This window comes from Chiloscyllium plagiosum, chromosome 27 (genome assembly GCF_004010195.1).
Source record: "Chiloscyllium plagiosum isolate BGI_BamShark_2017 chromosome 27, ASM401019v2, whole genome shotgun sequence".
In the NCBI taxonomy this organism is placed as follows: Eukaryota; Metazoa; Chordata; class Chondrichthyes; order Orectolobiformes; family Hemiscylliidae; genus Chiloscyllium; species Chiloscyllium plagiosum.
In genome coordinates, this window is record NC_057736.1 from 9,953,985 (window position 1) to 9,975,969 (window position 21,985).

Genomic DNA, 21,985 nt, shown 5'->3' on the forward strand with positions numbered 1-21,985 from the left:
TACTGCAGATGCTGGAAATCTGAAATTTAAAAACGAGCGTTTTGGAGACACTCAGCAGATCTGGAAGTTTCTGTGAAGAGAGAAACAGTTCTGAAGAAGTGTCTTGACAGATTTGACACACTGTTTCTCTGTCCATAGTTGCTGGCAAACCTGCTGAGTTTCTCCAGCAATTTCTGTGCTTATCTCTTTCAGAAGCATGGCCTGCTTTGCTCTTCAGTGAGTGCTGTTATTAAATGCTATTTTGGCAGAAATAATGACTGTGAAAGTAATGTGTTCTCCTTCTATCTGTTTATTTTGTATTCATGGGTATGGGTGTCACTTGTAAAACCATAATTTATTGCCCATCCCAATTACTTGTTTGTGAAGGTAGTAATGAGTCACCTTTCTTGAACCATAGCTGCTGTGCTGCAGTGGTAGTGTCCCTACCCCTGAGGCAGGAGACCTGGGTTCAGATCCCATCTCCTGTGGAGGTGCAATAACATTTCATGAACAGGTTTATTAGGAAAATATGAACAATGCAGTCTGTTATGGACCAGGCCAGACATCCTCAAACAATTTCAAGAAAGTAGCCCAAACCCTAACTTTGCTATTTGTTTTAAGCAGGATATTCCAGGAGGGATGCAGCTGGTCAAACCACTTAGTTTTAAACAAAACAAAATTTATTAACAAGATTATCGAATGAGACACAAACAAAAGAGAACAGAATACGGAACAAATTAACCTATCCGAAAACCCAGCAGATTATTCCAACTTAGTGATGTTGTTCCAAATACTTGTAACAATCTCCATGAACACCACTTGGCACAAAAGATAAAATCAAACACAGGGTCTTACAGGAGCGATGCAAGAGAGAGGGAGGATCAGCATGGACCTGTCTCTTTGGGTCCAGCAGTTTCAAACTCTGTTTGCTAAAATCAATCCAAACCAGCGAGAAGCTGAGCTGGGAGAACTGGCCACTCCCCTTTCATTGTGCAAGTGATTTTTTTAAATCTTTGCTGAGGCAATATCTGTTGGCTCGAATCAAATTGGCCTGAAAACCCTTCAAACCTAGACCTTTAATCACTGCTTTTACGACCTCTCTGAAAAGAAAAGCCAAGGACAGCATAACTTTGTTAAAGGACCTGCATCGTAACACCATCACCTTGCCCCCCCCCCCCCACACAAAAAATTAACCATCAATATCCAACAATGGCTTCATTTTAAAACCCCTTAATCTTAAATCATTAGTACACTACAACACCCATATACCTTACTTTGCCAATAATCATACAAACATGCACAACTACATTCTGTTTTACATCTGTCACCGAATGCCTCAGTTTCTCATTCAAGTCTCGGCAATGCGTCGGCAATCACATTTTCTTGTCCGGCCACATGCACAATTTTAAAATTGAATGGCTGTAACATCAAGCTCCATCTAAGCAGTCTAGAACTTTAGTCCTTAAATTTCTCCACAAACTTCAGTGGATTATGATCAGTATATATGATTGACTCAGATATAGAACATAGAAGAATACAGCACAGAACAGGCCCTTCGGCCCACGATGTTGTGCCGAACATTTGTCCTAGCTCAAGCACCTATCCATGTACCTATCCAATTGCCGCTTAAAGGTCACCAATGATTCTGACTCTGCCACTCCCACAGGCAGTGCATTCCATGCCCCCACCACTCTCTGGGTCAAGAATCTACCCCTGACATCCCCCCCCTATACCTTCCACCCTTCACCTTAAATTTATGTCCCCTTGTAACACTCTATATATTACTGGTAACATAAACACTGAAATGTTGTAACGCCAACACCAAACTCAAAGTCTCAACTGTCGAATATTTCTGCTGATGAATGTTCAGTTTCCTGGAGGAATATTCAATATGCCTTTCTGTATTCTCATCGTCGTCTTGTAAGAGTACAGCACCCACACCCACATCACTTGCATCGAATGCCACCTTGAAAGGCTTTACGTAATTAGGTGTGGCTAATACTGGCACGTGGTTAACACGGCTTTCAGGCTGTCAAACGTCTTCTGACAGTCTGCTGTCCACTGAAACGTCTTGCCTTCCTTTAACAATTCAATGAGAGGAGAGCCACACTGCTAAAATTTAGTACAAATTTTCAGTAAAATCCACTCAATCTCAAGAATTGTAGTACTGCTGTTTTTGTCAGTGGCATGGGAAATTCCCCAGTTACATTTGTTTTTGCATTCTGTGTGGCCGTTTGTCCGTGTCCAATAACATATCCCAGGAAGATGATGTGGGCTTTGGCAAACTCAGCTTTAGCCAGGTTTATCACCAAACTTGCCTCCTGAAGTCAATGAAACAATTCTGATAAATATTGCAAATGTCCCTTTTACGAATGACTAAAAATCACCAGGTCATCAATATAAACTACACAATTGGGTAATCCCAAAATGACCTTATTGGTTATGTCAGAAATGTGGCTGGCACATTTTTTATACCAAACAGCGTGACTTTAAACTGATATAGTCCATTCGGCATTACAAAAGCCAAAATTGTCTTTGCTGTTTTGGACAAAGGTACCTGCCAGTATCCTTTGAGCAAATCCAACTTATATTTATAAGTTGCTTGTCCCACCTTTTCAGCACTATCTTCCAAATGCAGAATCAGATATATATCAGTCTTTGTAACTGTATAGACTTTGCGATAGTCCACACATAACTATTGGGTACCATCTGTATTGGCACCATTACTATGGGTGAGTCACTGGAACTTACTTTGATTCTGCCATCTAGAGCATGCGTTCAATCTCCTTTTGACCCTGTGGCAACTTTAGAGGGTTACCCCTATAAGGATGTTGCTTAATTGGAACAACATCTCCTATATCTACATCATGCATAATTAGGTTAGTACTTCCCAGCTTATTTCCACATATTTTCCTATATGGGTAATCATTCTTCCAGGACATTTCAATTTTCCTCTGGAAGGTAATTCCATAATTTATCTTAATTTTTGACAACTTCCTCATTGTCCAATTTAATTTGAGGAATGTCCAATTCAGAATCCTTTGAAATTGGTCTGTCACTCTGTGTTGTACCAATAACACATTCTCCTTTGGCTTTTCTTCCCTGTCAAGATACCTTTTGAGCACGTTCACATGACACACTGAGATTTCTTTCTGTCCAGAGTCCTCATCAAATATTTCACCTAACTCAGTTTCCTTTTGACTTGATAACGTCCACTAAATCTTGCTTTTAAAGGTTCACCTATCACTGGAATTAGCACTAACACCTTATCTCCAATAGCAAAATTCCACATTTTTGATTTCTTGGTTTTAAATGCTGTCTAGCCAACTCCTCCACTCTACTTAATTGCTCCCTAAAATTTGGCACACAGTCCAAATATGTGGTCTCTGAATTATGACTTACCAATTTCTCCTTAATCAATTTTAGCAATCATCTCACTTTGTGCCAAAAAACGAATTCAAATGGACTGAATTTGGTCGATTCATTTGGTCCATCGTTGGCAAAAAGTATAAATGGAATTCCGTATCCCAATCATCTGCATAGTCTTTGCTAAACGCCCTCAACATGGTCTTTAATGTCTGATGCCACTTTTCTAGTGCTCCCTGCGACTCTGGATTGTCTGCAGTAGATCTGCATTGTTTTATTCCTAAGCTGTTCCTAACTTCTTTAAATAATTTTGATGTGAAGTTTGACCCTTGATCTGTTTGTATCTCTGTGGGCAGTCCATATCTAGTGAAAAATTTGAGTAATTCCTCTATAATCCTTTTAGCTGTGATATTGCACAATGGAATGGCCTCTGGAAATCTAGTGAACGCATCCATTATTGTTAACAAATACTGATTTCCATTTTTTGTTTTAGGTAGGGGTCCTATGCAATCAATTAAGATTCTTGTAAAGTTTCCTCTAATGCAGGAATAGGTATTAAAGATGTAGGTTTTATTACTGCCTGTTGTTTTCCTATTACCTGACATGTATGACATGTCTGGCACAATTCAACTAGGTCCTTGTGCAGTCCAGGTCAGTAAAAATGTTTTTGTATTTTAGCTTGAGCTTTTCTCACCCCAAAATACCCCCTAGTCAAGCACTACCAGCAATATCATCTTTCTATAAACCACTGGCAATACGACTTGAACTTCTGCCCATTTCTCATCTGCCTGAATATGTGATAGTCTCCATTTCCTCATTAAGACATCATTTAAGATAATAGCATTGAGGGATACATTCTGATTCTTTTTGATAGACAAGTCAGGGTATGGGATGCAGAGAGGAAAGCCGGGTTAACATTGCAAACAGATTAACCACGCTCTAATTGAATAGTAGAGCAGGCATGAAGGGCCAAATGGCCTATTCCCACTTCTAAGTTCCCATGTTCCTTGAAATGAATAGTTGCTAAATTTTGTGGTGACATGTGAAGGTACGTGGTGCGAGAGACATAAAGAGTCTGCAACAGGATAAAGATATATCAAATGAGTAGACAAAATATTGGCAGATGGACTATATTGTGGGAAAATGTGAATTTGGCCACTTTGGCAGAAACAATATGAAAGCAATTTATAATTTAAATAGAGAGAGATTGTAGAACTCTGAGGTACAGAGGAATTGGGGTGTCCTTGTGTATGCATCACAAATTGATAGTGTGTGGGTACAGCAAGTGATCAAAAGGGCACTGAAATAAAACAAAGAATTGTAATTACTGGAGATCTGAAACAAAAGCATAAAATGCTGGAGAAACTCGATAGGTCTGGCACTATCTCTGGGAAGGAAGCAAAGTTAATGTTTTGAGTCTGATGATTGTTCATCAATTTTCCAGAAATTTCTGTTTTCAATTATGAGGGCAAATGGAATGTTGTCAACTATTGCAAGGGAAATGGAAGACAAAATTAAGGATGCTTTGCTACAGGGGTACATTGGTGAGACCATGTGTGAAATGCTTTTGGTCTACTTATTTAAGAAAAGATATGCATTAGAAACAATTCAGAGAAGATTCATTCAATGGATAACTAGAATATGGGATTTTATCTTATGAGAGAAAGTTTGAGTTTAGAAGAATGAGAGGTGATCTTACTGAAAGATGAGCATCAGAGACTGAAGGGTGACCTTATAGACGTTTATAAAATCATGAGGAGCATGGATAGGGTGAATAGCTAAGGTTTTTCCCCTGGGTTGGGAGAGTCCAGAACTAGATAGTATAGGTTTAGAGTGAGAGTAGGAAAGATTTAAAATGGACTTAACGGTCAACTTTTTCACAGAGGATGGTGCTTGTATGGAATGAGCTGTCAGAGGAAGTGATGGAGGTGGGACAATTAAAAGGCATCTGGATGGGTATATGAATAAGAAGGGTTTAGAGAGATATGGGCCAAGTGCTAGCAAATACGACTAGATTAATTTGGGATATCTGGTCAGCATGGACAAGTTGGACCGAAGGGTCTGTTTCTGTGCTGTATATCTCTGTGACTCTGACTCTATGAAAGAATGTTTTCTCCTATGGGGGAAACTAAAATTAGAGCACACAGTTTAGGGTCTTGTATCTCCCATTTAAAATGGAGATGAGGCAATGTTATTTTCTCTGAGGGCTGTGAGCCTTTGGAACTCTGCGCCAGAGAGCAGTGGCAGCTGGATCGTTAACTGTTTTTAAGGTGAAGGTATATAGATTCTTGGCTAATGAGAGAGTTAAAGGTTACTGGAGGTAGTTAGGAATGTGGAATTGAAGTTACAGGCAGGTCAGCCATGACCAGTTCCACCATGGTCCCATGATGTGCAAGTTACGGTGGATTGACCATGTTAAATTGCCCATAGTGTCCAGGGATGTGTTGGCTGGTGGATTAGTCTTGAGAAATGCAGGGTTACAATAATCAGGTTGGGGGTGGATCTGGATGGGATGCTCTTCATGGGGTTGTTGTGGACCAGATGGGCTGAATGGCCTGTTTCCGCACTCTAGGGACTCGATCACTCTATGAATGATAGAGCAGGCTGGAAGGACTGATTGGTCGACTGTTGCTCCTAATTAGCATGTTTTTATATTAATCCCGCAGTCATTTATTATATTCTCTGTAAATTTAATTAAGAATAAAGGACGATCAATACATTTTGTTTGCTGCCTGTGAGATCATTTTCAATGTGTGTGATACCAGGAGATTCACACAAGGAAAGGGTTAATAGGGAAGCAAACTGTGAAATCATGCAAGGACCAATTGCTCACAGCAATGGAAGGTCTTTAGTGTAGTTCTAAATGGACAAACTATCATGTTGTCTATAAGTATCTTGCAATCTTGTGATTTGTGAAATGTTTATGATAACATCCTCACAGGCTGAGACTGAACCACTATACACTGCCAAAAACAATTAACCAGGGTCCTTAGTCTCACCAGAGAACTGCTGTCTGGATTTTAATGTATGTGGATGGTAGGATCCCATACGATTGAGGTCAGTTGCGGTCAAATTGTCCATCAGTGCTCAACAACTTGTTTCAGACAAACAATAGCTGCATGAATGAAAGTCACTAAGATCATGGTAATTATACCAACACCCCTCCATCAACTCATCACTGGCATGAAGTATAAAACAGAAGGTCAAAGTTAATAAATTTGCGATTTTGGTTTGATTTATGACTTTTTTGTTGTGAAAAGGATCTGACTGGTGTTCAAATTCCAGGTATTTAACTGAAGTGAAATTATAATTGTGTTATATTTCTGACATAGTATGACAAGATAATGTAAATTATGAATTAATTAGATTATGACAGGCTAATGCAGATTTTCTTACATGTTTGGCTGATGAGATGAGTGAACCTCATCTATGTAACCTCTCTCCAATTTACAATAGTTTAGAGCATAGTGTGATACAAAACACACCTCCATTCCAAAAATAATAAATTATCTGATTAATTATCACACAGAAAATACTAAAATGGAGTTGTGTTCTCTTTAAGCCAGGAATACAAAGTTAAGATCAATCTGTCAACATATGTCTTTGTGTAGGATCTTAATAAAGAATTTCACAGTCTAAATTGTGTCTCAACCATTCCACAAAATATTCCTGTGAGTCTCTTCCCAGAGCTTTGGGGGTAAGTACCTGAGTAATACGGATAAATAAATTGTTTTCCTGTGAAGGTTGACAGATTTGACCCGAAATAGTCAAAATCATGGATGATCTAGGTAGGGTAGGTCGTGAGGAACTGTTTCTATTGGTGGAAAGGTCAAGAATCAGAAGATATTGATTTAAGGTGATTGGCAAAGGACTAAAGCCGATATGAGGAAAAATGGCAAAACGTGGATTTATATGTGACTTTCAAAAGCGCCAGTAGTGAATACTATTGCAGGGCTCCAGGGAAAGGGCAACAGAGTGGACCAGCAAAATTGTGCTTAGAAAAATTTCCAGCATGAACCCCATGAGCTGAATGTGCACTTGCTGTGCTGCAACCATTCAATGATTCAAAGAGGGTTAGGGAGGATTGCTGGAACTTGAAAGTTGGACTAGATTTTGGTATGCACACAGATGTCAACAACAAGGAGCTTCTGCATGAAGAATGTCTCAACATCAAGATAAAACAAAGAACTGCAGGTGGTGCCAATCTAAAACAAACAGAAACAGAAATTGCTGGAGAGACTCAGCAGGTCTGGCAGCATCGGTGGAGAGAAAACAGATAACGTTCTGAAAAAGGGCTACTGGATGTTAACTCTTTTCTTTCCACAGATGCTACCAGGCATTCTGTGTTTCTCCAGCAATTTCTGCTTCGGTGTGTTTCCCTACAGAGGGAGCAACTCAGAATCTTTTGATAATTATTTGAAGCAAAGAATGTCCTGGGATTGGCTGGAGAGAATAAGGGAAAGGGCCAGGTACAGTAGCAAAGAGTTTCTAAAGTAATTACATAGGCAAAGGGTAGTTTCAGCTAGTGCTAGAGAGTGTGTGTCTGGGGAATTGAAAATTAAAACCATCCATTGGAGGAGGGTTTGAACAGGCGTTTGTCTGAGTTTACTATAGAAAACTTAGAAAATGTCCTGAAGAAATTTGAAAATCTGGACCATATCAGATAAGAGAAGTGGACCATTCAGCCCATTAGTTTCTTCTGCCATTCAGTGAGATCATCACTAATTTAGCAATCCCACCTTCTCCCCATAAGCTTTGATTCCCTTACTGATTAATAATCTGTCTATCTCAGCCCTGAATATATTTAAAGACCAGCTTCTACAGTCCTGTGAAGTAAATAATTCCACAGATACACTAGTCTCTGACAGAAGAGGTATAGTTAGTAAGTTTGCAGATGACACCAAAATTGGAGGTGTAGTGGATAGCGAAGGAGGTTACCTCTGATTTCAACAGGATCTTGATCAGATAGACCAGTGGGCTGAGAAGTGGCAGATGGAGTTTAATTCAGATAAATATGAGGTGCTGCATTTTGGGAAAGCCTCTTAGCAGGACTCATACGCATAATGGTAAGGTCCTAGAGAGTGTTGCTGAACAAAGAGACTTTGGAGTGCAGATTCATAGCTCCTTGAAAGTGGAGTCACAGGTAGATAGGATAGTGAAGAAGGCGTTTGGTATGCTTTCCTTTATTGGTCAGAGTATTGAAGTCGGGAGTTGGGAAGTCATGTTGCGGCTGTACAGGACATTGGTTAGACCAGTTGGAATATTGTGTGGTCTACTTCCTATTGGAAAGATGTTGTGAAACTTGAAATGGCTCAGAAAAGATTTACAAGAATGTTGCCAGGGTTGGAGGATTTGAGTTATAGGGAGAGGTTGAATAGGCTGGGGCTGTTTTCCTGGAGCGTCGGAGGCTGAGGGGTGACATTATAGAGGTTTATAAAATCATGAGGGGCATTGATAGGATAAATAGATAAGGTCTTTTCCCTGGGTTGGGAGAGTCCAGAACTAGATGGCATAGGTTTAGGGTGAGAGGGGAAAGATGTAAAAGAGACCTAAGGGGCAACTTTTTCACGCAGAGGGTGATACATGTATGGAATGAGCTGCCAGAGGAAGTGGTGGAGGCTGGTACAATTGCAACATTTAAAAGGCATCTGGATGGGTATATGAATAGGAAGGGTTTGGAGGGATATGGGCCAGGCGCTGGCAGGTGGAACTAGATTGGGTTGGGATATCTAGTCGGCACGGTCGAGTTGGACTGAAGGGTCTGTTTCTGTGCTGTACATCTCTATGACTATGATTCTAAGAAGTTCCTCCTTATTTCTGTCCCAACTAGACAGCCCCTGAGTCTGAGATTATGCTATCTGGTTCCAGACTTTTCCACAAAGGGAAACAATCTCTCTGCACACCCTATCAGTGCCCTAAGGATCTTATGTTTCAATAAGATCACCACTCATTCTTCTAAACGCCAATGAGTACAGGCCTAACCTATTCAACCACTCCTCACAAGACAATACCTGTATACTCAGGATCAACCTGGCTTTCTGTGGTCTTTCTCCAATTAAATAATAATATGCTCCTGTATTCTTCCTGTTAAAGTGTATACCCTGACACTTTCCTACATTATATTCTATCTGCCAAGCTTTTGCCCACTCACTGAATCTGTCCATATCCCTCGACAGACTCTGTCGTCCTCACTACTTCCCTTCACACCGATTTTGTGTCATCTGCAAACATGGCTATAGTATATTCACCATCTTTGTTTCATCATTAATAAATATGGCAAATAATTCTAGCCCCAGCACTGGTCCCTGTGACACTCCACTAGTTACAGTTTGCTATCCTGAAAATGCCCCCTTTTCCCAACCCTTTGTCTTCATTGCTGAGCCAATCCTCTATTTATGCTGGCATATGACCTCCAACTCAATGAGGTTATCTTATTAAATAATTTAACATGTGATACGCTATCAGATACCTTCTGTAAATCCAAATATATTACATCTACTGATTCCCTTTTATCTATCCTGCTTATTGCATAGAGTCATAGAGATGTACACCACAGAAACAGACCCTTCTGTCCAATCCATCCCTGCCCACCAGATATCCCAACCCAATCTAGTCCCACCTGCCAGCACCCGGCCCATATCCCTCCAAACCCTTCCTATTCGTATACCCATCCAAGTGCCTCTTAAATGTTGCAATTGTACCAGCCTCTACCACATCCTCTGAGCTCATTCCATACATGTATCACCCTCTCCGTGAAAAAGTTGCCCCTTAGGTCTCTTTTATATCTTTACCCTCTCACCCTAAACCTATGCCCTCTAGTTCTGGACTTCCCAACTCCAGGGAAAAGACTTTATCTATTCATCCTTTCCATGCCCCTCACAATTTTGTAAACCTCTATAATGTCACCCCTCAGCCTTGGATGCTCCAGGGAAAACAGCCCCATCCTGTTCAGCCTCTCCCTATAGCTCAAATCCTCCAACCCTGGCAACATCCTTGTAAATCTTTTCTGAACCCGTTCAGGTTTCACATCTTTCCAATAGGAAGGAGACCAGAATTGCATGCAATATTCAACAGTGGTCTAACCAATGTCCTGTACAGCCGCAACATGACCTCCCAACTCCTGGACTCAAAATCATGACCAATAAAGAAAAGCTTACCAAACACCGCCTTCACTGTCCTTTCCATTTGTGACTCCACTGTCAAGGAGCAATGAACTTGCACTCCAAGGTCTCTTTGTTCAGCAACACTCCCTAGGACCTTACCATTAAGTGTATAAGTCCTGCTAAGATTTGCTTTCCCAAAATGCAGCACCGTGCATTTATCTGAATTAAACTCCATCTGCCACTTCTCAGCCCATTGGCCCATCTGATCAAGATCCTGTTGTAATCTGAGGTAACCTTCTTTGCTGTCCACTACACCTCCAATTTTGGTTCATCTGAAAACTTACCTCTGTAAGTTATGCCAACTGTACCTCTTATCCTCACATCCAAATCATTTATATAAATGAGAAAAAGTAATAGCCCCAGCACTGATCCTTGTGGCACTCCACTGGTCACAAGCCTCCAGCCTGAAAAACAACCCTCCACCACCACCCTCTGTCTTCTACCTTTGAGCCAGATCTGTATCCAAATGGCAAGTTTTCCCTGTATTCCGTGAGATCTAACCTTGCTAACCAGTCTCCCATGGGGAACCTTTTCGAATGCCTTACTGAAGTCCATATCGATCACATCTACCGCTCTGCCCTCATCAATCCTCTTTGTTACTTCTTCAAAAACCTCAATCAAGTTTCTGAGAAATGATTTCTCATGCACAAAGCCATATTGACTATCCCTAATCAGTCCTTGCCTTTCCAAATACATGTACATCCTGTCCCTCAGGATTCCCTCCAACAACTTGCCCACCACCGACGTCAGACTCATTAGTCTATAGTTCCCTGGCTTGTCCTTACCACCTTTCTTAAACAGTGGCACCATGTTAGCCAACCTCCAGTCTTCTGACACCTCACCTGTAACTATCGATGATACAAATATCTCAGCAAGAGGCCCAGCAATCACTTCCCTAGCTTCCCACAGAGTTCTAGGGTACACCTGATCAGGTCCTGGGGATTTATCCACCTTTGTGCATTTGAAGACATCCAGCATTTCCTCCTCTGTAATATGGACATTTTTCAAGATGTCACCATCTATTTCCCTACATTCTATATCTTCCATGTCCTAAATACTGATGCAAAATAATTGCTTAGTATCTCCCACATTTTCTGCGGCTCCACTCTAGTAAATTTGTCAGTCGAAGATTTCCCCTTCATGAAGCCATGCTGTCTCTGCTTGATCATATAGTACATTTCTAAATGCTCTGCTGTTAAATGCTTTATAATAAATTTGAGCATTATCCGAATAACTGCTATTAAGTTAACAGCTTTTTTGTTGTTTTTGGCTTTTTTTCTTTCTCTTCTTGAATAAAGGTGTTAGATTAGCTGTTTTTCAATTATCCTGCACTTTTCCAGAATCTAAAGATTCCAGTGCATCCATTATCTCTATGATTAGTTCTTTTAATATCCTAGGATGCACCCCATCAGATCTAAGGCACGTATTGGTCTTCTGCCCTATTAGTTTCCTGAGTAATTTTTCCTTTAGTAATAGTTATTGTAATTATTTCCTCTCTCCCTTTTTCCCTTTGAATATTTAGTATTTTTGGAATGCTATTTGTGTGTTACTATGAAGACTGATACAAAGCATTTATTCAACTTCTCTGCCAGTTCCTGGACGCCCATTATTATTTCCTTGGCTTCATTCTTTGAGGTATCTATGTTTCCTTAGGCCTCTCTCATCCTTTCTGTATATTTAAAGAAGCTCTTGCTATCTGTCTTCATAATACTTGCAAGTTTATCCTCTAAGTATATTTTCTGCCTCTTTTTTTACTTTAAGTCTTTTTCTATCGGTTTTCAAAAGCTTTTGCAAACCTCTGGCTTACCAGTAATATTTTCCACATTTTATGACTTTTCTTCCAAATGGATGCTATCCTTAATCCTCAGGTGATGTGGTGGTATAGTGTTATTTTCATTAGACTGGTAATCCAGAGACCCTGGCTAATGCTTTAGGGACATGGGTTTGAGTCCCACCATTGATTTAAACTTCACAATCTGTGATCTTTGGAATTATTAGCCAGCCTAATGGAAACTATTACAGCCTGTACTGATTGTTGTAGTATCCCATCTGGTTCCAAGCTTTTTCAGATCCTTTCATTCAATAAAAGCGGGAGACAAAAAGAAAGAAACTTGGGCCACAGCATAACATAGAAGATTGATGAGGGCAGAGCAGTAGATGTGATCTATATGGACTTCAGTAAGGCGTTCAACAAGGTTCCCCATGGGAGACTGATTAGCAAGGTTAGATCTCATGGAATACAGGGAGAACTAGCCATTTGGATACAGAACTGGCTCAAAGGTAGAAGACAGAGGGTGGTGGTGGAGGGTTGTTTTTCAGACTGGAGGCCTGTGACCAGTGGAGTGCCACAAGGATCGGTGCTGGGCCCTCTACTTTTTGTCATTTACATAATGGATCCTGTGCTAGATCCATGCTTACGCCACAACCACGAACTCCTACCAGGCCTACTGCAACCAGGATCTGCCATCACTGCCTCACCGATAACCAGGAGCCCCCATTCCGGGTCTACAACAAACAGGTCCTGCCGCCACTGCCTCACCGATAACCCCTGGAATCTCTCAGTCCAGGCCTACAACAACCAGGATCTGCTGCCACGGCCTCACCGACAACCAGGAGTGCCTGCTCTGGGCCTAAAGCAAACTGGAGTCCCCGCTTTGGGCCTATAGCAACCAGGAGCCCCTGCTCTGGGCCTATAGCAACCAGGAGTCCCTGGCTCCTCTGCCAGACCAGGAAACATCTCACCAAGGGTCCCGCTCCCCTCTGTGATGGCAGCCTGAATAGACAAAGTCTTTTCCCTGGGGCCGGGGAGTCCAGAACTAGAGGGCATAGGTTTAGGGTGAGAGGGGAAAGATAGAAAAGAGACCTAAGGAGCAACTTTTTCACGCAGAGGGTGGTACATGTATGGAATGAGCTGCCAGAGGATGTGGTGGAGGCTGGTACAATTGCAACATTTAAGAAGCATTTGGATGGTTATATGAATAGGAAGGGTTTGGAGGGATATGGGCTGGGCGCTGGCAGGTGGGACTAGATTGGGTTGGGATATCTGGTCGGCATGGACGGGTTGGACCGAAGGGTCTGTTTCCATGCTGTACATCTCTATGACTCTATGATTCTATCTGTCTTTAAAAAAAAACGCTTAAAAACATGATTAGTGAGGTTATGGCAGGATACTTGGAAAAATTACCGTGTAATCTGCAGAAGCAGCTTGGATTTGTAAAACAGAAATCCTGTTTAACTAATTTATTTGGGTCTTTGATGAAGCAAGATGGATGATGGAGCAAACATGTAGATGCGGTACACTTATCATAAGGTGGTTGATAAGGTGCCACATCAAATGTTGCTACACAAGATAACACATGGTGTAGGGATAACATATTATCAGAGATGATGGATTAGCAAAGGTAAAGTTGGCAAAGTCCCACAGCTCAGGCGAGGTGGCATCACTCTGTATTACAAACTAGCCATCCAGCCTACTGAGCTAACCAACCACCATAGATCCATTGGTTAATGGGAAACAGACAGTAGGGATAAATGTGTCTTTTTTGGTTTGACGAGCTGTAATAGGAAGATTAGGAGAGCAGTTCATTAATTAAAAAGAGCGTGCTTGCAGAACTTGCGAATACAGAGGGATCTGATTGTCCTGGTACTCTATCACAAAAAAAGTCAGATGGTGGTTGGGAATGTAAATGGAGTATTGTCATTTATTGCAAGAAGAACAAAATGTAAATTTTGGGAAGTTTTACTGCAGCTGTGCAGGGTCTTGAGACTACATCTGGAGGGTACTGTGTACAGTTTTGATCTCCTTATTTGAAAAAAGATATACTTAACATACGAAACAATTCACATGTTTTGCCAGACCTGCTGAGTTTCTCCTGCAATTTCTATTTTTGTTCATATTAGATCACCAGAATCCGCAGTTCTTTGTTTTGTTATATAAACCAGTTATTTTAAAAATTTATTCCAATTGTTAGTCACTTTACATAATGAACAGATCATGTGGGATTGAATTCAATTTGACATCAAAGGATGTGACATGCTCATAATATCTTCAATTAAGCTGCACCATTCAGCGAATCAGAAATCTGTATTCAAATAAGCTGCAATTCAATATGTAATAAGGGAACATCACAAAGATCTGATGACTGTGGTTTACCTCATAATCCATCTATTGTGTGGTACAGGGCTTTTTAGTCAGTGTGGGTTAGTGTTTATGTGGTACCATTCGTCAAATTATCTCCACTTTTTTTCAATCTAAATGGCTGGATTGGTGACTGATTTCTATGATTCCAAGTGTACCACTAATCCCAATCAATGCAAGGCCACAGATTCGACAACCTGGTCTCGAATTCGTATGGAAAATATCCCAAATGACTTCACGAACTCCATCTGCAACGCTTCACCACCGTCCTCTGATGCATGTTTGTCTGACAAACTGTATTCTGAGTTTGTTAACTATTTCCCAGGAATGGCCTTGCTGATTGCCTGCTTGGTAATCCTAGTTTCCATCACCCTCTTTATTCTCAAGAGAAACAGTATTCACTCTCTATTGAAGGTTAGTTTTGATTATTCATTCATGGGATGTGGGAATCACTGGCATTTGTTACTCATTCCAACTTGTCATTGAGAAATTGTTTGTGAGCCCCCTTCTTCCTTTGTTGATCGTATGCCCACAGAATTTTCACACAGTGATAGTGATAGTGAAGGAGTTATGATAAAGGTCCGTGCCAAAATGGTGTGAGATTCGGAGAGGAACAATTGGTGATGTTCCTATGTATCTTCACCCCTTGTTTTTCTCCCCTGTAAAGGTTGGAAGACAGTGTCAAATGAATCTTGCTGAGTTGTTGCTGTGTATCTTGCAAATAATACACATGGCGTCTATGGTGGTGGAGGGCATGATTGTTTACAATGGGCGATAGGTGCTAATAAAATGGGCTGATTTATCCTGGATGGTGTCAAGCCTCTTGAGTATTGTTGGAGTTGCAGCCATTCAGGGAATTATTTCATCACACTCCTTTTGGATGATGCATAGGCTTTAGGGAGGCAGGACATGACCACTCACTGTGGAATTCCTGGCCTCTGACCTGCTCTTGTAGTCACATATTTACATGGCTGGTCTGGTTCAGTTTCTGGTCAGTGGTGGCTCCCAAGAAACGGGTATTCCTCTGATTCCTGTTTTGTGAGGACGCCTTGATGCCATTCTCTGTCAAATGCTGCCTTTATGTCAAGCTGCTCTTGCTTCTCCTCACCTGACCTCTGGATTTAACCTCGTCCTTGAGCAAGGCTGAAACAAGGTCAGGAGCTGAGTGGTCCTGATAACATTCAAACTATACATCATTGAGCTGGTTACTGCTGAGTAATTATTGCTTGACAGCACTTTCAATGACCCCTTCACTTTGTCCTTGATTGGGGTGGATGAAGGAAGTATTTGGCCAATTAGACTTATTCATGTGTACAGGACACACTGAGGAAATTTCCCACATCTTCGGGTGGTTGCCAGTGTTGTACCTGTACTGGAACAGTTTGGCTCGAGGTGCAGGAAGTTCTAGAGCTCAAGCTTTCAGTACTATTGCCAAAATATTGTCTGGACCCATAGCCTTTGCAATAGCCAATGAGCAGACATATGTTTTTTGTTGCCATGTGGAGTGAATTGAATTGTTTGAAGACTGGCATCTGTGACGCAGGGGACCACTGGAGAAGGCAGAGGTGGATCATTTACTTAGCACTTCTGGCCAAAGCGATGTGTGAATACTGTTCCAACCTTCTCTTCCATGTTCAGGCCTTGGACTCCCCCCATCATTTAACATGTGGATGTTTGTGGAGCCTTTTCCTCTGGTTAGCTGGTTAGTTGTCCTTCACCATTCATAACTGGATTGCACAGGACTACAAAGCTTTAGTCTGATCCATTGGTTGTGTGATTGTTCAGTTTTTACTGTTTAAAATAGTTGTAATCTTGTAGCTTCATCAGGTTGACATCTCATTTTGTGGTATGCCTGATGCTGCTCCTGACATGCCTTTCCACATCCTTAATTGAATCATTCCATGGCTTGATGGCAGACGTGTTATCGAAAGCCACCCACCTTGACCAAAGTTTCATTCCCATTCAGAATTCAGCACCGTTTGTGAGCTTAATACAACAGCCACTGCAACTTATGTACCAAAACATCCCAAGGACCTTTTGCAGGGAGTAGGAAAATGGGCGCTGAGCTCAAGAAGGAGATATTGGGGGTTGTTCAAAGAGAAGTGAAAGAAGAAGATGGAGGTGGAAGGGTTTAGAGAGGGAAGTCTGCAGAATGGAATACAACTGCCAAAAGTGGGACTGAGTGCAAAGGGTTAGCATTAACACCCAAGCAATTAAAGTTCGAAGGAGTGGCAGGCTAAAGGACAACCTGGGAGAAACAGGAGCGTGGGAGGCTTGGAAATTATTATAGAGCAAGTGAGGGCCAATTGCATTGGAGGAGTTAAACACAATTATTTCCATTAGTGGGACAAATCCTGAATAATAGGCCCTACCCTTAATCAAGCTAGGCCTTGAAGGGGTGCTGACATGAAGCCTCCTCCTGACAAAGAGCAGAGGAAATGTGGAACTCACTTCATCACTGAAGCTCAAATGGGAGAAGCTATTAAATTCTTCAAAATTGAGGGATTTTTTTTGTTACACCAATACGTTAGGTGTTTCGGAAGCAGGGTACAGATAGAGATCAACCATGATCTAATTGGATGATGAAACAGGCTCGACGGGTTGAAAGGCCTCCTCCTGCTGCGATGGGAAGGAAAATATAACAAACAGAAGAAAAGTTATAAAAGTGACCAGATCAGGAGGTTTTAAATTTTGAGGCCTCTATATCCATGAGCTTGGCCCTGCTCCCCACCCCTTCACCCTCACCTGTTTAACTGCTGCTTATCACTCAGCTGCAATAGACTCATGGAGTCATAGAGAAGTACAGCACAGAAACAGACCATCTGGTCCAACTTGTCCATGCCGACCAGATATCCTAAATAAATCTAGTCCCATTTGCCAGCACTTGGCCCATATTTCCTATTTATATACCCATCCAGGTGCCTTTTAAATGTTGTAATTGAATCAGCCTCCAGCACTTTCTCGGGCAGCTCACTCCATGCACGCACCACCTCTGTTTGAATAAGTTGCCCCTTATGTCCCTTATAAGTCTTTCCTCTCTCACCTTAAACCTATGCCCTCTAGTTCTGGACTCCCCCCATGCTAGGGAAAGGCTTTGTCTATTTATCCTATCCATGCCCTTCAAGATTTTATAAACCTCTATAAGGTCACCCCTCAGCCTCTGACACTCCAGGGATGTGACACATTATAGAATAACTTGGCACTTCACCTTGGGAGTAAGTATTGCTGGAATTAGATGGCTCTGAGGAGCCTACTGCACAGGATTTAATACTTGCAGTGGTGCGGGTGGGTTTGTGATGGGTAGGGGGAGGGGAAAGGCTAGAAACTCAGGGACAAAAGAAAGAGCACTTGACTGCAGTGTAGCATTACCAAGCTAACGAAGCACTCTGAAGGCTCAGTATTGCTTTACAGAAGGTTTAGTTACATTATCAAGGTTAGCACACTGATAAATTCATGATAATTGTTTATTCACATTCTTTCACAATTGCTAAATGACTGGCCCACACAGGAGGAGTCAAAATTACCAATTAAGTGAACACTCGGTACTTACTGAATTATTTCTGTCACTAAATAATTTCAGAGACTTTTAGATCGAATGAGAGAGCAAGGGTAATAAATAATGCTTTAACTGGTGGTATCGATTGTGATGCTATCTCTAAGCATTTTAAAGAGGAGCTTTGTGGACAGGGCTGGCTTAATGTGCTGACAGACTGACAAACCCTGCAGCAACAGACTTCCTGACATGAGGCAGACGAGGTGGGGGAGGGAATAGTGAACCAGCTTCTGCATTTTCTGTAGCTTCAATTTAGCTCTAGAGCTTTCCTGATAAACATTAACTGTCAAAAAGCACTGGAGGAAAAGGAATCAAGGGTGGGGAGAGAGAGAGAGTGAGACACACACAGAGTCAGCTTCTGGAGAGTTTCAATACAAAGCGCCTACAGCATTAAAGACATGTCACATTGTAGTCAACAGGATGAAGCCTCATTCAATAATCCAGCCTCCAAAAGGGACCTTGCTGTTTTAGTTAGTCTCCCTGCTATGGGAAGGATGTTGTGAAACTTAAAAGGATTCAGGAAAGATTTACAAGGATGTTGCCAGCGTTGGAGGGTTTGAGCTACAGGGAGAGGTTGAATAGGCTGGGGCTGTTTTCCCTGGAGCGTCGGAGGCTGAGGGCTAGCCTTATAGAGGTTTATAAAATCATGAGGGTCATGGACAGGGTAAATAGACACGGTCTTTTCTCTGGAGTGGGGGAGTCCAGACCTAGAGGGCAAAGGTTTAAGGTGAGAGGGGAAAAATTTATAAGGGACCTGAAGGGGCAGCATTTTCAATCACAAGGTGGTACGTGTATGGAATGAGCTGCTGGAGGAAGTGGTGGAGGCTGGTACAATTGCAGCATTTAAAAGTTAAAAATGACACAACACCAGGCTATAGTCCCACAGGTTTATTTGGAAGTACTAGCTTTCAGAGTGCTGAAAGCTAGTGCTTCCAAATAAACCTGTTGGACTATAGCCTGGTGTTGTGTGATTTTTAACTTTGTACACCCCAGTCCAGCACTGGCACCTCCAAGACATGGCGAACATTTAAAATGCATATGGACGGGTTCAGAGGGATGTGGGCTAAGTGCTGGCAAATGGGGCTAGATTAATTTAAGATATCTGGTCGGCATGGACAAGTTGGATTGAAGGGTCTCTTTCTGTGCTGTACATCTCTATGACTCTATTACTAGTTATACAGCTGGTATTTTCCCAGTCCTCTCACCAATCTCCACCTGCACCATTACATATTAACATGTTTTTCCAGCACTTATCCATTTTATTTTAATGATACAAATTTATACTGTATGTGCATCTAAAGTGTTAACCTTAATGATGGCACATGATAAATTAATGCAGCATGTATGTGCAAATGAACACCTTCAAGGCCAAACACACTGCAGTATTTGGTTATTTACATTACAAGTTTTATTTTAACACTGCAAGTGTTTGCGAAGGTTACTCACCTAAATACAATTGGCTGTATTGGGAGCGAGTGCTGGGTCTGTGGAGGGCATATGGTGGCAAGCAAGAAATGACACATTACCTCTGGTAGTTTTATAGTGTGGAGGAAGCTATATAATGGCCAGAAAATGATCCTTTAAGGGAAACCATCCAAAGGTGTTTTTTTCACTCGTTTGGGACAATGTAATCTACGTAAAAAATGGTTATGACTCAGTTCAGTTTCAGTTCCATGAATGTTAACCACCAACTTCTTGCCAAGAAGCCTGAACTCTGATGAAAGGTCACAGCTCTGAAACATTAACTCAGTTTTCATCTTCACAGGTACTACCAAGGCCTGGAGTATTCCTAGCACTTCCTGTTCTTTATTTCAGATCCCCAGCACCAGCAGAGTGTTGTTTTAGCCTTTGCTCATATGTGAGCTTTGTTGAGCAGTGTTGACCTCGAGGGAAGTTTCAGATGAACCCAATCCTCCTTTTGCTCAATGTGTATTTGTGCTTCCTGCAAGGGTTCATCAATGGTGAAGAGGGGACAGAAACCTAAATAACATCCATTCCAAAAGCAGGGCAGGTTTTGGTGGTCCATCCATCACCGTTGCAAGTTTCCCAGTGTGGGGATGCAATGGTCTCGAGCAACATTCCTGAATTTTTTTTTAGATTAGATTACTTACAGTGTGGAAACAGGCCCTTCGGCCCAACAAGTCCACACTGCCCCGCCAAAGCGCAACCCACCCATACCCTTACGTTTACCCCTTACCTAACACTACGGGCAATTTAGCATGACCAATTCACCTGACCTGCACATCTGGGGACTGTGGGAGGAAACCGGAGCACCCGGAGGAAACCCACGCAGACACTGGGAGAACGTGCAAACTCCACACAGTTAGTCGCCTGAGGTGGGAATTGAACCCGGGTCTCTGGCGCTGTGAGGCAGCAGTGCTAACCACTGTGCCACCGTGCCACCCACAATTTGGGTTGTTAAGACAGTCAAGTCTCTTGCCCCTCTTTACTACGTAGTTCTTTCTTTCCAGAGGGTTTTACAAACAAACCATAGATCTAGGAAGGGGCTAAGTTTGGTTGTGAAGGGTCTCCTTGCTGTTTGAGTGGTTTGGCAACAGGGGAGGCAACGGCCTAGTGGTATTATTGCTGCACTGTTGATCTAGAGATCCAGATAATGTTCTGCAGAGCTGGGTTCAAATCCCACCACGGCAGATAGTGGCATTTGAATTAAATAAATATCTGGAATTGAAAGTCCATGAATCCATTCTATTGTGAATTGTCAGGAAAAGCCCATCTGGTTCACTTCTGTCCTTTAGGGAAGGACACTGCATCCTCACTTGCAGGAAGTGCACACAATTCCAGCTCCTGAAGACTGTGTTAGGGAACTGGATGAACTCAGGGTCATTCGGAAGGCAGAGACAGTTATAGATAAAAACTACAGGGAGGTAGTTACTCCTAGAAATGAAGATACTTGGGTGACTGTTGAAGTGCTAAGGAGCAGTCAGCGCAGAGATCCCCTGTATAACAAGTATACCATTTTGGATACTGTTGGGGGGGACGAATTACCAGGATGAAAAGCCATTGGGTACAGGTCTCTGGCACAGAGTCTGTCCTTGTAGCTCAGAAGGGAAGGGGGGAGAGGGGCAGAGCATTAGTCACTGGGGAGTCCATAATTAGGGGGACAGATAGGAGATTCTGTGGGAACACGGTTGGTGTGTTGCCTCCCAGGTGCCAGGGTCCGTGATGTCTCTGATCGTGTTTTTAGGATCCTTAAGGGGGAGGGGGAGCAGACCCAAGTCGTGGTCCACATAGGCACCAATGACAAAGGTGGGAAAAGGGATAGGGATGTAAAGCAGAAGTTCATGGAGCTAGGGTGGAAGCTGGAACAAACAGAGTTGATATCTCTGTTTTGGACCCATGCCACATGCTAGTGAGGCGAGGAATAGGGAGAGAGAGCAGATGAACATGTGGCTACAGGGATGGTGCAGGAGGGAGGGTTTCAGATACCTGGATGATTTGGGCTCATTCTGGGGTAGGTGGGACCTCTACAAATGGGATGGTCTACACCTGGACCAGAGGGGTACCAATATCCTGGGGGATTATTTGCTAATGCTCTTTAGGAGGGTTTAAACTAATTCAGCAGGGGATGGGAACTGAATTGTAACCCCAGCGTATCAGAGGTTGAGAGTGGTGAGGTCATGAATAAGGTTTCAAGGTCTCAGGAGTGTACTGGCAGGCGGGAAGGTGGTTTGAAGTGTGTTTACTTCAATGCCAGATGCATCCAGAATAACATGGGTAAACTTGCAGCATGCGTTGGTATCTGGGACTTTGATGTTGTGGCCATTT

General features: G+C 42.2%; 1 protein-coding gene across 6 annotated transcripts in view; it reads left to right on the forward strand.

The window, feature by feature from the left end:
• The window catches only part of LOC122563531 (transmembrane and coiled-coil domain-containing protein 2-like), a 58,592-nt gene that overhangs the window by 1,700 nt on the left and 34,907 nt on the right, over nucleotides 1-21,985 (forward strand). The window contains exon 1 of one of the 6 annotated variants that reach the window (XM_043717377.1): nucleotides 14,252-15,060. The exons of 4 other annotated variants lie outside the window; for them this stretch is intronic. In XM_043717377.1, coding sequence (XP_043573312.1) covers nucleotides 14,764-15,060 — 297 coding nt within the window. In that variant the 5' untranslated portion in view covers nucleotides 14,252-14,763. Of the gene's footprint in view, nucleotides 1-14,251; nucleotides 15,061-21,985 lie in introns of those variants that run through there. One more of the 6 variants, XM_043717376.1, reaches the window with a different exon arrangement.